This window comes from Stegastes partitus, unplaced genomic scaffold (genome assembly GCF_000690725.1).
Source record: "Stegastes partitus isolate 25-593 unplaced genomic scaffold, Stegastes_partitus-1.0.2 Scaffold441, whole genome shotgun sequence".
In the NCBI taxonomy this organism is placed as follows: Eukaryota; Metazoa; Chordata; class Actinopteri; family Pomacentridae; genus Stegastes; species Stegastes partitus.
The window spans coordinates 306,289-318,940 of record NW_007578172.1 but is presented as its reverse complement, the minus strand read 5'-3'; the positions used below and the strand labels follow the sequence as shown (position 1 = coordinate 318,940).

The 12,652-nt window shown below is 40.6% G+C and overlaps 1 protein-coding gene across 1 annotated transcript in view; it reads left to right on the top strand.

Moving 5' to 3' along the window:
- Positions 1–12,652, top strand: part of gask1a (golgi associated kinase 1A) — a 54,745-nt gene that overhangs the window by 24,453 nt on the left and 17,640 nt on the right. The window contains exons 2-3 of the mRNA XM_008286204.1: positions 1,192–2,328; positions 4,121–4,558. Coding sequence (XP_008284426.1) covers positions 1,192–2,328; positions 4,121–4,558 — 1,575 coding nt within the window. The remainder of the gene's footprint in view (positions 1–1,191; positions 2,329–4,120; positions 4,559–12,652) is intronic.

Below are 12,652 nucleotides of genomic sequence, written 5' to 3'. Positions count from 1 at the left end.
AGAGAGCAGTGAGGGGCAGAGAGGAGAGGCAGCAGTTATCTGGGTCAACCTGGCAGCCTTTCACCTATGGCTTTGCGTATATTGAGGATAAAAAAAAAAAAAAAAGTGGGGCATTCAGATAGAGCGTACACTGTTTGCTTCATGTTGGTGTTGCTTGTGTCGTTTGGGCAGGATTCCAGGTTGTGGGAATGAAAGGAAGCTTCGTTATTGGGATAGGTGGTCTATGCTTCCTCTGTTGCTGTTAATCTTTCCACTGGTAGGCCACCCTGTCTGGAGAGGAGCTGCCAGCCTTTTCTAAAACTATTTTATTTGCAGTTTTGACTCAGATGGCTTCTGTCACATAGAATAAGTGTTGCTATAGAGACATTTTGCGACACAAACCTTTGTCAAATTGGACAATAAATCATTTGTAGGCTCTGTTCTAGTTTCATTATTTGAATGTTGCTTTGTAGGGTTTTGCTCTCTGTTTGAAGGCATCACATGGGACAAGTGCAGTCTACAGTAAATAAAGAGCTAGCAATTTGAATACGTACAGTGAAATCACTTTTATAGAGCCTTCAGTGAGAATACAGTAAGCTGTTTTTGAGCAGTGACAGTGTGTTGTGTGAAATATGGCTTTTCCCTCTTGCCGTGCAGTGTGTGCAGACAGCAGCGCTGAATTATGGGCATGCTACAATCATATTGGTCTCAGCTGGATAAGTCCAATTCTGCTGTAAGCTACTGGAAACACACAGCCCAGTGACACAAGCTTTATACTCTGCCACTTACATATTCAGACTTGTGCAACATAAACAGGACGCTTTAGCTCTGATCAGTCTTTGTTTCTAAAATTCCAGATTTTTTTGCACTCATTTTCTTTTTGGGTAATTAAATGGCGACTCAAAGGTCACGCATCAGTATTTTGTTCTCCCCAAACAAAACAGCACTGCACTGAACAATATGCCAAAATTACAATATGTTTTTCTACTTATTTTCCCTTGCAGTGTGTGAATCACATTTGCTTTCCACATGCCAGGGGCCAAAAGATCTCAGTGCAGCCTTTGGGTAACCCCACAGGAATCTGAGTGCTCCGTACTGTTTAGTGCAAATGCTATCTTTGAAATTTATGATCCCCTCCGTTATAATCATGGTTCTGTTGGTCTCCCTCTAACTTATACTTTGTATTTCTTTTTGTCTGTTTTTTTCTTGCAGGTCTGGCGAGTGTGGTCAAAACTCTGCTGTGGTCAGAAATGGATCCTCCTCCTTTCCCCCCTGTTCCTACTCTTCCTCACGATATCCGTGATGACAATCACTCTTCCCCTGCCTCTGCCGCCCACTGACATTGACCGGCATTCATCCCGAGCTCTTAGCTCCGCAGGAAAGTTCAGATCCAGGCCCAGGATTGTGGAGCCCCCTCCAGTCGCTGCCTTCCAGCAGCCACTCAGTCACATCCACAGCGGTGCCTGGAGAACCAGCACTGGAAAAGAGACGTTTAAACATTCAGTGCCATCTAAACCTTTCGGGGATGCTGCTGGCAATGACAAAAACAGCATCAAGGAGAGTAGTCAAACTGACAAACACAGAAATAAACTGAAAAGCAAACGCATCACTTCCAAAAGAAAAGACGCCATCCAGCCAACCAGAAATCACCATCCCAATCTCCCAGAGTTTACAGTCAACAGCCCAGAGCCAAAGCATAGAATTAAGCCGAGCAACCACAGTGCTGTGGTAAAGCACACTGCACAGACTTACATTTATCTAGAAAGAAGTAAATCCACAGCAGCACGTATCCCTGCTCCAGCACATACCGTAATAACTGACAGAAGAGCTGCAGGCAGACATCCAGGAAGAGGGGACAGTAGACAAACATATGTGAATGCATACAACATACATGGCAGCCGTACAAGTACAAAGCCAGCAGGACATGACCAGGAAAAACACAGAGAAGCAATGAAACACTCTGCTGCTCCTTATCTGCTTGATCAGATTTACCAGGCTGTGAAAAAGCCCCCCAGAGAGCTCAAAAAACACCATAATCTCCTAGAGGATCCATCTGAAGCCAAGAAGAATCCTGGGTCATTGGACCATAGAAGGGCCGTGTCCAAACCCAAAGAAGCTCAAGAGAAAGATGACAGCGGCTGGTGCCAGAGCTTTAGAGAGCAGGACTTTCCAGACAATGACCACAGGAGAATCAGGATTAGCACAGATCTGCAGCCTCTCACCTGGCTCAGCAAGGATGACATCCAGAAGATGGAGCTCCTGGCTGGGGGGGAGGTGGTCAGCAAGGCCAGGGTGCCTGCACACGGACAGGTGCTCCAAGTGGTGCTGGATCCTCCTGCACACCAGCAGGTACGCTGGTATTTTGATTTCAAGTTGGGGAGCACCTTTGTAATTTCATAGTGAAGCTCATAAATAAAAGTCTTAGTCACATACAGTGGCTATTAGCTCCGCGCTAAACCCCCTTTAGTCCTTATTACAACTGTCATAACTGTATTATAAGTGAGCCAAATTACCTAAATGTTTGCCATATATATATTATTTATACAGGTTAGTATACAAATTGTAAACTTTAGAATCTACAAACCTGGAATTCAACATGTTTACCATATTTTTTAAGGAGCCACTACCTTCAAAATCAAGGCGCTATACTAACTGTGAACATGTGTTAAAGAGATTAAAACCACAGCTGTTTTTCACATCACACGTTGGTCTAGAAGTAACATGGAACCTAATGTTACTTTTGCATAGAGCCTTTTACTTCGATGCATATGCAATTTATTGACAGCTAATCCCTATTTAGACACATGATACGTAATGTTGCTGACTCACTCATTCTGTCATTCAGGAAGAGGTCACTTGTATGTTGGTGTTCCTCATGACTTCATTCAGACAACTGTACAGAGAGCCAGTGGATGCATATTTGCATGAGACTGGACAGTACATGAACTGTTGTATAACACAACATCAGAGTTCTCTTATTATGACATGGCAGACAAACATGAGGGTGTTGCAGGGTCAGTATTTGCTCGTGTTGTTGCTGTTTATGGTGTTCTCCAAAACAATAGATGGGATTAGCTGTAGATACTGCAGCGTCATCATCTTATGTATGCCTGCTAATGTGACTACATGCAAATCAGATGTGCTTCCTTGACAATAATATCTAAATGTTACTTGGTCTGACCTAGTGAGATCGACTGAAAAGCTTAATGACAATCATGCATGTGTTCTGCTAGAAGCTACATGAATTGCATGCAGCAGAGTTACAGTTGGTGTTTGGATGTGTTTTTTTTTTTTTTTACCAAAATGTAACTTAATAAAATAATTAGTTTAGTATACAAAAACAAAAAAAATTGTTAACTTCAACAATAAAGATGTAATTTGATGATGTGGGCTAAGACTATACCATTAACTGTCCATTCATATTGAGTTTTCCATCCTGAATGCCCCACCATCATCGTCACACTTGGGTAATTGGATACCTCCTGCCAGTGGAGATATAAACATGTATGCTGGTGATGTCGACAAGATCAAAACCAGCAATGTCTCTGTATTGGGCGTGCGTGGGCGTGTCAGAGCCTGATGTGTGACACGTTATTCTTCTCTGCCATAGAACTCTATTCTTGTCCAAAACAACTAAAACACACACACACACACACACACACAGTAAAAAAAAAAAAACAAATTCTCAGGTGTTTCATAAATTATATAGAGCCTCAACTATGTATTTGTTACCCATATATACAAATTTGCATCTTCAGGAAGAACTGGTTGGTTTCAATTATTAAAATAGTGTTAGGAGATTGACTTGCTGATTTTCATACTGCCCATGGAAGAGAAGGGACAAATATACATAAAATTAAAAACTGGTAAGAAACAATGTTCAATGTATTTAATCTGTAAGTTCAAGAGCTTAAAAGACTTGACATTTTACAGCTTATAGCTTACGGTAGCTGTGCTGTAGCACCACCTGTGTCTATTTGCATATTAAAGTTCTTAAGCTGCCCTTTGTGTAAAAGATGTGGACCAGACCTGGAGTTTTTAATTAAATGCTGGATGAAAAGTCATTATTTGATTTTTAGATATACATTAACATATTATAAATGAAGTGAAAGTCATATATATTTTCCTTCATCCACCACAGCAGCCATCACTGGTGAGAGATTTACATGAGCCTGGTGCTGGACACAGCCATGCAACCAGCCACAGTGAACGCTGCCAACAGGGGCACTGCTCCCTCATCAAACGCACAGATGACTGGTTCGAGGTGTTTGCCTTCCACCTGGACAGAGTGCTGGGACTCAACAAAAGTCTCCCTGCAGTTCTGCGGACTTTCCACAGTGACGTTCTGCCTTACCGGTACACCAGTGGCACCCCTAGACCTGCAGTGTGGTGGGACCCAGATATCCAGCACCTCACTGAAAGAGACAATGACCAGAACTCAGTATCGCTGAGCTGGGTCCAGTACCAGAAACTGCTGCAGGCCCGCTGTGGGAGCAAAACAGACCAGAGGTCAGCACCCTGCGTCGGAGTCCAGCACTCAGAGTGGGGGAGACTGGCTCTTTTTGACTTCTTATTACAGGTAAGAGAAGAGACTTTCCTCATACTGTGGCTTCCTTCTGTGGGAGAGAGACATAACCACACACACGACAAGTACCATAATCTTTTAATTATTGTAGAAGGAGAAATACATGTTTTCCAACATAGGAAGGGGTAGTTGACTAAAGAGCTGGTGGGAAGAAGGATTCTTGCATAAAATGAAAAAGAGTGTGAGGCATTGGGCCGTTTTCTATTACCACAGTTTTTCAATAAAATGCGTTTCAGACATTTTCCGTTGATCTGAGCAGCAGCTTTCTGTCTTCTTCTCTCTAACATGCACAGTATTCTCTCACCCAGATGCTCTCTCTGGCACAAACATTGGCACCAGTTGATTTAACATGAGTCATTTCCCGGTATCAGTGTAATTCAGTCAGTAACCCTTGAAAGTATCACATTTGGTACCCAGCTATACTCCCAACAGACAGCTACAACCACAAGCATGACATGAACAGCAGGGTGGTCAAGCTAATGCTAACAGGCACCAGCATGTTTATTACCTGATGAGGACTAGGGTTGAGCATTTCCTTTCTTCCAATCACATTTATCAAAACTAAATACAAGCTTTTGGAGTCCAAAAACATGCTAAGGTTAATTGGTGGTTCTCAATTGTCCGGAGGTGTGAATGTGAGTGTGCTTGGTTGTCTTGGTTGATAGACTGATGACCTGTCCAGGGTGTCCCCTGCCTTCACCTTCAGTCAGCTGGGATAGACTCCAGGCCCCCATGACCCTAGTGAGGATTAAGTGGTGTATAGATGATGGATGGATGGATGGATGGATGGATAAGTAGAAGTGAAGGAATAAAGAAAAGAGGCCGGCTAATTATCACGCTTTACTTTGTTGTTGTGTTTGCTGTGGAGTTTTTACTACTGACTGTCTTCTTCAAAGCAAGCAGACAAGTTACCATTCCTAGTAAAAAGTAAATCGCAGTTTGAACTGTGTCCAGCAGCTAACTCGCGTTCTAAGAGTTCATTCAAGAGACTCAAGTCATGACATCAGTTTATATAGCAGTTTGGCAGAAGACGGTTAAGTAAAAGAATAGATGTCACAGCACAGCTGAGCTATCCTCCTCTATTCTGGATTGTGTGTTCCCTCAAACGTCAGTACTTTTAAGACAGTATGGTTTTATTTATATTGTTGGAGAACTGCACAATTTAGTTGAATCTGATTTCCTATCATTTCTACAGATTTGCTGTGCCTCATTTGTAAATCTGATGATCACTGCATCAAAATCAGTCGAAATGTTGCCGTTTTAATGGCTTGTACGTGACCATGACACACAAAGTCATTGTCATCCTCGCTCTACATCCATTTTCCATTTTCTCAAACTTTCTTTATTAAAGTCATTTCTCTGATATCGCTTTCTGCTTGGGTGGATAAAGGCAATGAAAAGGCTTGTGTATTATATTGATATTTGCTCCACAAAGTGCACAAAGCACATCGCTGTATAAACATGTGCTTTCATTTGCTCAGTGAATAGGAAGAGAAGACACTGACTGAATGAGAATGATGCATGTGTGGTTTCTCTCACGTAGACACAAACACACACCAGATGTCCTTGCTGGTCAATCTCTAATGTTTAGGATGTGATCAAAGATTCAATTTATTGTGCAACTGAGACAAGGTGCATCACATCACACACATACTGTAAGTGTCACAAAGCTATTTGTAGTAATCCTTCCTTTAGGCAGAAACGTGTTTGTGGTGGTAATGTACAACAATAACATACTATCATGATGACAGGTTGTTACATTCTACAGTCAGGAAAGCATCTAGTTAATTGCATCCCAACAGACTGCATTAAATGGGCTGTGTTTAATGAAAGGCTGTGGTGGTGCTTATGTAGAATGTGTATAAAGTACAAAGCATTGATTATCTATAAATCAGTGAACACAAGGCTTTATGCATATGGAAATAACGTTGCCACCAGACAGAAGATCATATCCTAGTAAGTGTTTTAAGGAGATAGCAAACTGAAGAAATAACAGTTATGACTGTATTGAAGTTCTGCAAATGTCAATTATTTCTTCTTCTTCTTCTTCTTACATAATTCCACTTCTTTCATTTAGTAACTCAAAGTGCAGTCCAAGCATGTAATATGGGTCAATACAGATGCCTCTGCTACTTTAATGAGTTTGTTGATGTGGTCGTTTGTGTTTATTGCAGTGCTGGCACTTTACAATGTCTCAGGTTTTGTACAGTTTTCCTACTAACCAATAGTGTTAATTGTTGCATCCATCAGTGTCTGTTGGCAGTATTTCTGGTCAGCATATTCAAGGCCACTTGCCTAGTGTGTCTCAGCATGCAGCAGGGTGTAATGCAACCTTAAGTGAGCCAGCCACAAGATGAGTACACAGCATGTTCATCTCATTTTCTAGCTTCAATCTTCTTGATTCCCTACCGAGAGAGAGAGAGACAGGCGCAAGCTGAGTACGTACATTTTAGAGATGTTTTATTGTAGTGTATGTTTCATTTTAGTTGATTCTGTGATTGGCCAAAAGAATCAGGGTTAATTGCAATTTTATTTCTGGTATTTTTCTTAATCAAATTTTTGTTCAGTCTTCACTGTGTAACAGATTTTAAACATCTGAGCTACATGAGAGACCATCAGAGACCAGTGTGAATGTCACACAAGGAAGGTGGCATTAGTTTGTAAAACCTCTGATGCAACAGATCAAACCCTGGGCTACATATGCCCACAGTAACAAGTCATTTGCATGTCAGAGCAGAGTACAAAGTACTTCACCTGTTTTCTTCACTACACCATTAAAATCACAGTAAAAATGCTGTCAAAGTCCTGCATTACTTTTATACCCAGAAGTGAAGAGAGAAACAGGTTTTATCAGGGCAATGTGTTGACATTTACCTAATGTCTGTTCAAGGTAGAGCTTTTATTTCTGATAAAACGTTAGACAGTTTAATGAAACACATCGCAGAATAATTTATTTTGTGAGTAAAACCTTTGACACTGTCCACAGGGCTCTGATCATCCCATCAACACAACATTAGTGTCTATAAATTTGAATTTATATGCAGTACGAATGAGAAAATGAAGCAATCTTTATTCTGTTCATAGTTTGTTTATTTTTTGTCTTTAAACAAAAGAGAACAAACAAACAAAAACAATGCAAAAGTACCAATAAGAATACCGTTAAAGTACTAGACCGATAAGCAGTATTGGTAAAAGCAGCAGTACAGTTAAAATTTAACAATACCCAGTCCTAATGAGAACAGAGTAAATGTTTTCTGCTATGAAAATGTCAATAGTCTTGTATGATTAAAGGTTTAATAACACATGTTGATTTAAGTAGATGATTATAGACGTGCTTTATGGATTATGGCAATAGACAGTTTCCAGGTAGATTAAAGGCCCCTTATTATACCCCTTCTAACAAGTTAAGCAAAGTCTCACATGCCCCCTGAATGTGCATTTCAAGTTTCAGTTCAACTTGACTGTTTTAATAAGCATTATATTGCCTCTGGCTCCCAGTTCTCCAGGTCTTCTCCTCCCATTGCCACACCTGCCCTTAATCCTGAGCCTTCTGCTCCAGATGCTGGTCACATGTCTGCTGATCAACCTTGCTTTAGTTTTAGATTGTTCTCAGTGGAAGAGGTCCATAGAGCTCTCCTCTCTCTGGACATAACTAAATCAGGAGGCCCATATTGTTTAGAACCTTTTTTTTTTTTTTTTAAAGTTAGCTGTTGATTTTATTGCTAAACCCCTCCAATGTCTTTTTAGCCTCACTATTGCTACAAATTGTATTCTTGACTTTTGAAAGGTTGCTTACATTCTATCCCTTTTAAAAGGGGGGACCCTACCTGTTTGAACAATTATCAACACATATCCAAGTTGTCCATTTTGTCAAAGGTCCTTGAAGGTCTAGGTAATGATCAGTTGAAGGATTTTCTCCATACTAACAATATTCTCTCCCCATTTCAATCTGGCTTCAAAAACGACACAGCACTATCACAGTCTCCCTCAAATTACACAATTACATTATAGACTCGCTGGATCATTTGAAAAAAAAATGTACAGCCCTCTTTGATGACCTTTCTAAGGCCTTTGACACAGTGGACCACTCTATTTTGAAGCAACGGCTGCTTGATATGGGTTTATCTGAGCGGGCCATTGGCTGGTTTGGTAATTATCTGTCTGACAGAAAGCAAAGTGTTTATTTTGAAGGCAACTCATCCACATTGCTAAATGATTCTACTGGCATGCCCCAGGGCTCAGTTCAGGGGCCACTTCTGTTTGTTATTTATGTAGACACATTGGGCAGAAATGTCCCAAGTGCCAAATTTTATTTTTGTGCTGATGATACAGTCATATACTGCTGTGGCTCCAGCCTTACTGAGGCCTTTGGCAAGTTACAGTTTGCTTTTAACCTTGTGGAACGTCAACTCATTGAGCTAAAACTTGTTGTAAATGCTGCCAAAACTAAATTGATCATTTTCTCCAATAGCCGGAATGTACTTTAGTCCCCTTCCAGCGTTTTTACGTTGCAAGGGTGTGAGATTGAACTTGTGACCTGTTACAAGTGTACTGGCATTTTAGTTGATGATCGGCTTTCTTTCAAATCTCACATAGAAAACCTGGTGAAAAGATTTGTGTTGAAACTGGGATTCTTTTTTCATCACAGGTCTTGTTTTTCTTTTGCTGCCAGGACGTAGTTGGTTGCTGCTACCTTTCTCCCTGTGCTTGACTACGGCGACCTTTTATATATGAATACCCCTAAAAAATTGTCTGCGAAGTCTGGATTCTGTGTATCACGGTGCTGTAAGGTTTGTCACAGGTTGTGGCGCCTTCACTCATTACTGCACTTGATATGCTCGAGTTAAGTGGCCCTTTTTGGCGACGCGCTGCCTTACGCACTGGTATACTTTTATTTACAAAGTCATCCTAGGGCTACTCCCCCACTATCTATGTGATTTAATTTCTAAAACTTACAGCAATTGCTGTTTACGTTACAATGAATTGTACTTATTAAATGTGCCAAAGTTTCGTTTTGAAATTGGGAAGCACTGTTTTAAGTACTCTGCACCTGCTGCCTGGAACTCACTGCAGAAATGAAATGAAATGAAATGAAAAATACTTTATTTTTCCCAGAAGGGAAATTCAATACACAATTCAGAACACATTGAATCTAAAGGAACTCATCACCTTTGGATCTTTTAAAAACCATATGATAGGTTTTGTAGCAACTACATATCAAACTTGTTGTTTCAATATAAATTCCTAATCTTGTTGCTTATATCTAGCATGTATTTTAATTTTGTTGTTACGTGTTATTTGTTTTTAATTGCTGTAACTTTAATGTTTCTCAGGCTGCTGTCTTGGCCAGGCTTCCCTTGAAAAAGAGGTCATTGTATTTCAACGGGACTGACCTGGTTAAATAAAGGCTAAATAAAAAAACAAAACGTAATTATGTAAAAAAAAAAAACTTAAAATCGTGATTTTGCATAGTATGGCCCTTTAAAGGAAAATTCCACGAATTGTATGCTTCAATTTAATCCTTTTCTGCAAAGACCGTTGGGACAGTACTAAGTCAAGGTCCAGGTACCTGTGGGTAGCGTGAGCTCTTCCTTATGGTTCATTAAACAGATATGCCATCATGTACTGATCAATACAGAGATATTGATACTTTTGGTGTGTCTGTTCTAGGCTCATATTGAAACTCAATAATTTAGAGTAAATGTGTATTTTATTATCAACATGGGACACATTAGAAAGTAAATATGTTACCAGCAAGATTTGAACTATATCATACCCCGCAAATAGGAACAAAGTCTCCTTCTACCTGTCATAGTCACATGTCACATCTACTGTTCTATAAATGCATGAGCTTGTCTAAAGAGAAGAAAGGTGCTGCTGCGGTGAGGGGCTCTGATGCCCTGGTGGCTTCATCATTTGAGACAGAGGCATGCAAATTCCAGAATCAGCCCCAGCATTTGATTCTGGCAGCAACACCTCACAAGTTAGTTGTGTCCTTGTGATAAAAAAGGGACTCCAGAGCTTTTTTGGGGATCCAGACGCAGCCTCCAAAAGATCTTAAGCGCCTGTCTTCGAGCAAAATAGCCTCCTTCACTTCCTCATGAAGTCAGCAGATGTTTTACTATTTTGTCTGTCTTTTCCCAGTGTTTTTAACAGGACTTAGAAAAAAAAAAAAAAAACAGTAAGGCTGCCAGGCTTAGTTCCCCAGAGAAAACACACAAATCTCAGCTGTGTTTGTTTGACAAGAGACAATCTGCACTGGAATGAAGCTGCATACATCCAGGGTCCACACCACATATTATACACAATATACACATAATGCCATCATAATACTGTTAAATTTATGTATTGTGGAGATAATAATTTCTGTTTGTGACTTTCTCTAATTTGTTGCAGCACTAGGATTTAAATAAGGATCACCAGAATTTGCAAGGACAGCTACATTACCATATTTCTGAATAGACTGTACCACAAGCAATTTCTTGATGGTGCACGTTTTAACTCCAGTTGATCATCCTGAATAAATTTCAAGGTCGTATCATAGAAAACTCAAAGAATGATAAATGGATGCTGGCTGTAGTACGACTCTGCCTTGGCTGCAAAGTCCTGGTCCATATGGATTCCTTCTTGATGTGAATTCTTTTGTCAGAGTGCAATTACACATCACATAATTAATTTCTGGCTGATGAAAAGGTACAGAGGCTACAGCAGGGCAAAACTGACAGGCTTATTTCTACATAATGGCTCAACTTAATGAGCACATACCAGAAGTGTGCATGTGTGTTTTTGCTTGTGTGCACAAGACTGTGTCCAGTGGTGTGTCGCTGGCTGTGGGTGTGGATGTGGCGCCATCAGTTCAATTAAAAATCCAATACTGCTCTGGGTCTGGATATTCGTGTGCACCCTTTTTTTTTTTTCTTTTCTCCTTGTGTGTGTGTGTGTGTAGGTGTGTGTGTAGGCGTGTGTGTATGTGTGTATGTGTGTATGTGTGTCTTCTCTTTACATTTTGAGTGGAGCTCATTCATAAGGTGTCAGCTGCTAATGATTCTGCCAGAGCTGTTGTTTCAATGCTACACCACAGGCTGGTGAAGAAGCAAGTATTAATTAAAAAGAGACTTTAGACAGACAGACAGACAGACAGATAGATAGATAGATAGATAGATAGATAGCTGAACTGTGCTGAGCTGTGAGTTGATTTCAGTCTAATGGCAGCAATTGGTTTTTGTGCGATCAGAATTCTGCCACTTTTCATCAACACTCCAAAATGACTCAGTTTGATCTGTCAAGTCAAATAGAATTCAAAAAAATGTGAACGATAGGTGGAAATATCTCATGCCATTAATATGTGGAAGTCAGCTCAGTCCGTCCCTGACGCACACTGTCGACTCGAAAAGAAAACTGAAAATCTTTCACATCAAGCAAGAAGCTTTTCACGAATGAATGGACTCCAGTTTTCTTACTGTAGTGCCTGTGTAAAACATACTTTTTCTGAACAGGTTGATTGCTTGGCCTCTGGTATTGCTGCATGACAACTGAATAACAATGTGAGATGGCGCATGGTGTAGTGTTATGTTACCATAACAGCGATGGTGCAGAAATAGCTTTGTACATGACAATGATGAAAAAACATTTAGAAAATTAGTTTTAGGTTAGCAGTACTTACAGAGCACACTCCGCTTGCCGATAGTTGTGACAGTGGTGCAGCCTCAACGGAGTCATCCGAGACGCATGTACACAGCAGTTGTACTGATTTCCAGTTTGCTGTACTGACAGAGCACCACATTGTTGGGTCCCTGTCTAAAATACTCCGACACTTAAGATGATGGTGGGGGAAGTTTTTTAGCTGCAGCTGGTTCTCCAGGAGAATCTGTGCTTTGATGGGACACAGCCATCTTTGCAATGCGCTGCTGTAATCGATGACATCAGTGAGTCACCTACTGATGTCATCAGCTGTTAACATTTCCCGACAAGCGCTCAGTCAAACGACTTCACACTCGACTTTGCACTTCCTCAGGTCCACAGCATTACACCTGTAATGTGTGAAGTAGACAGGATAAAATGTTGTCAAGAAAAGTGAGGAACACACAC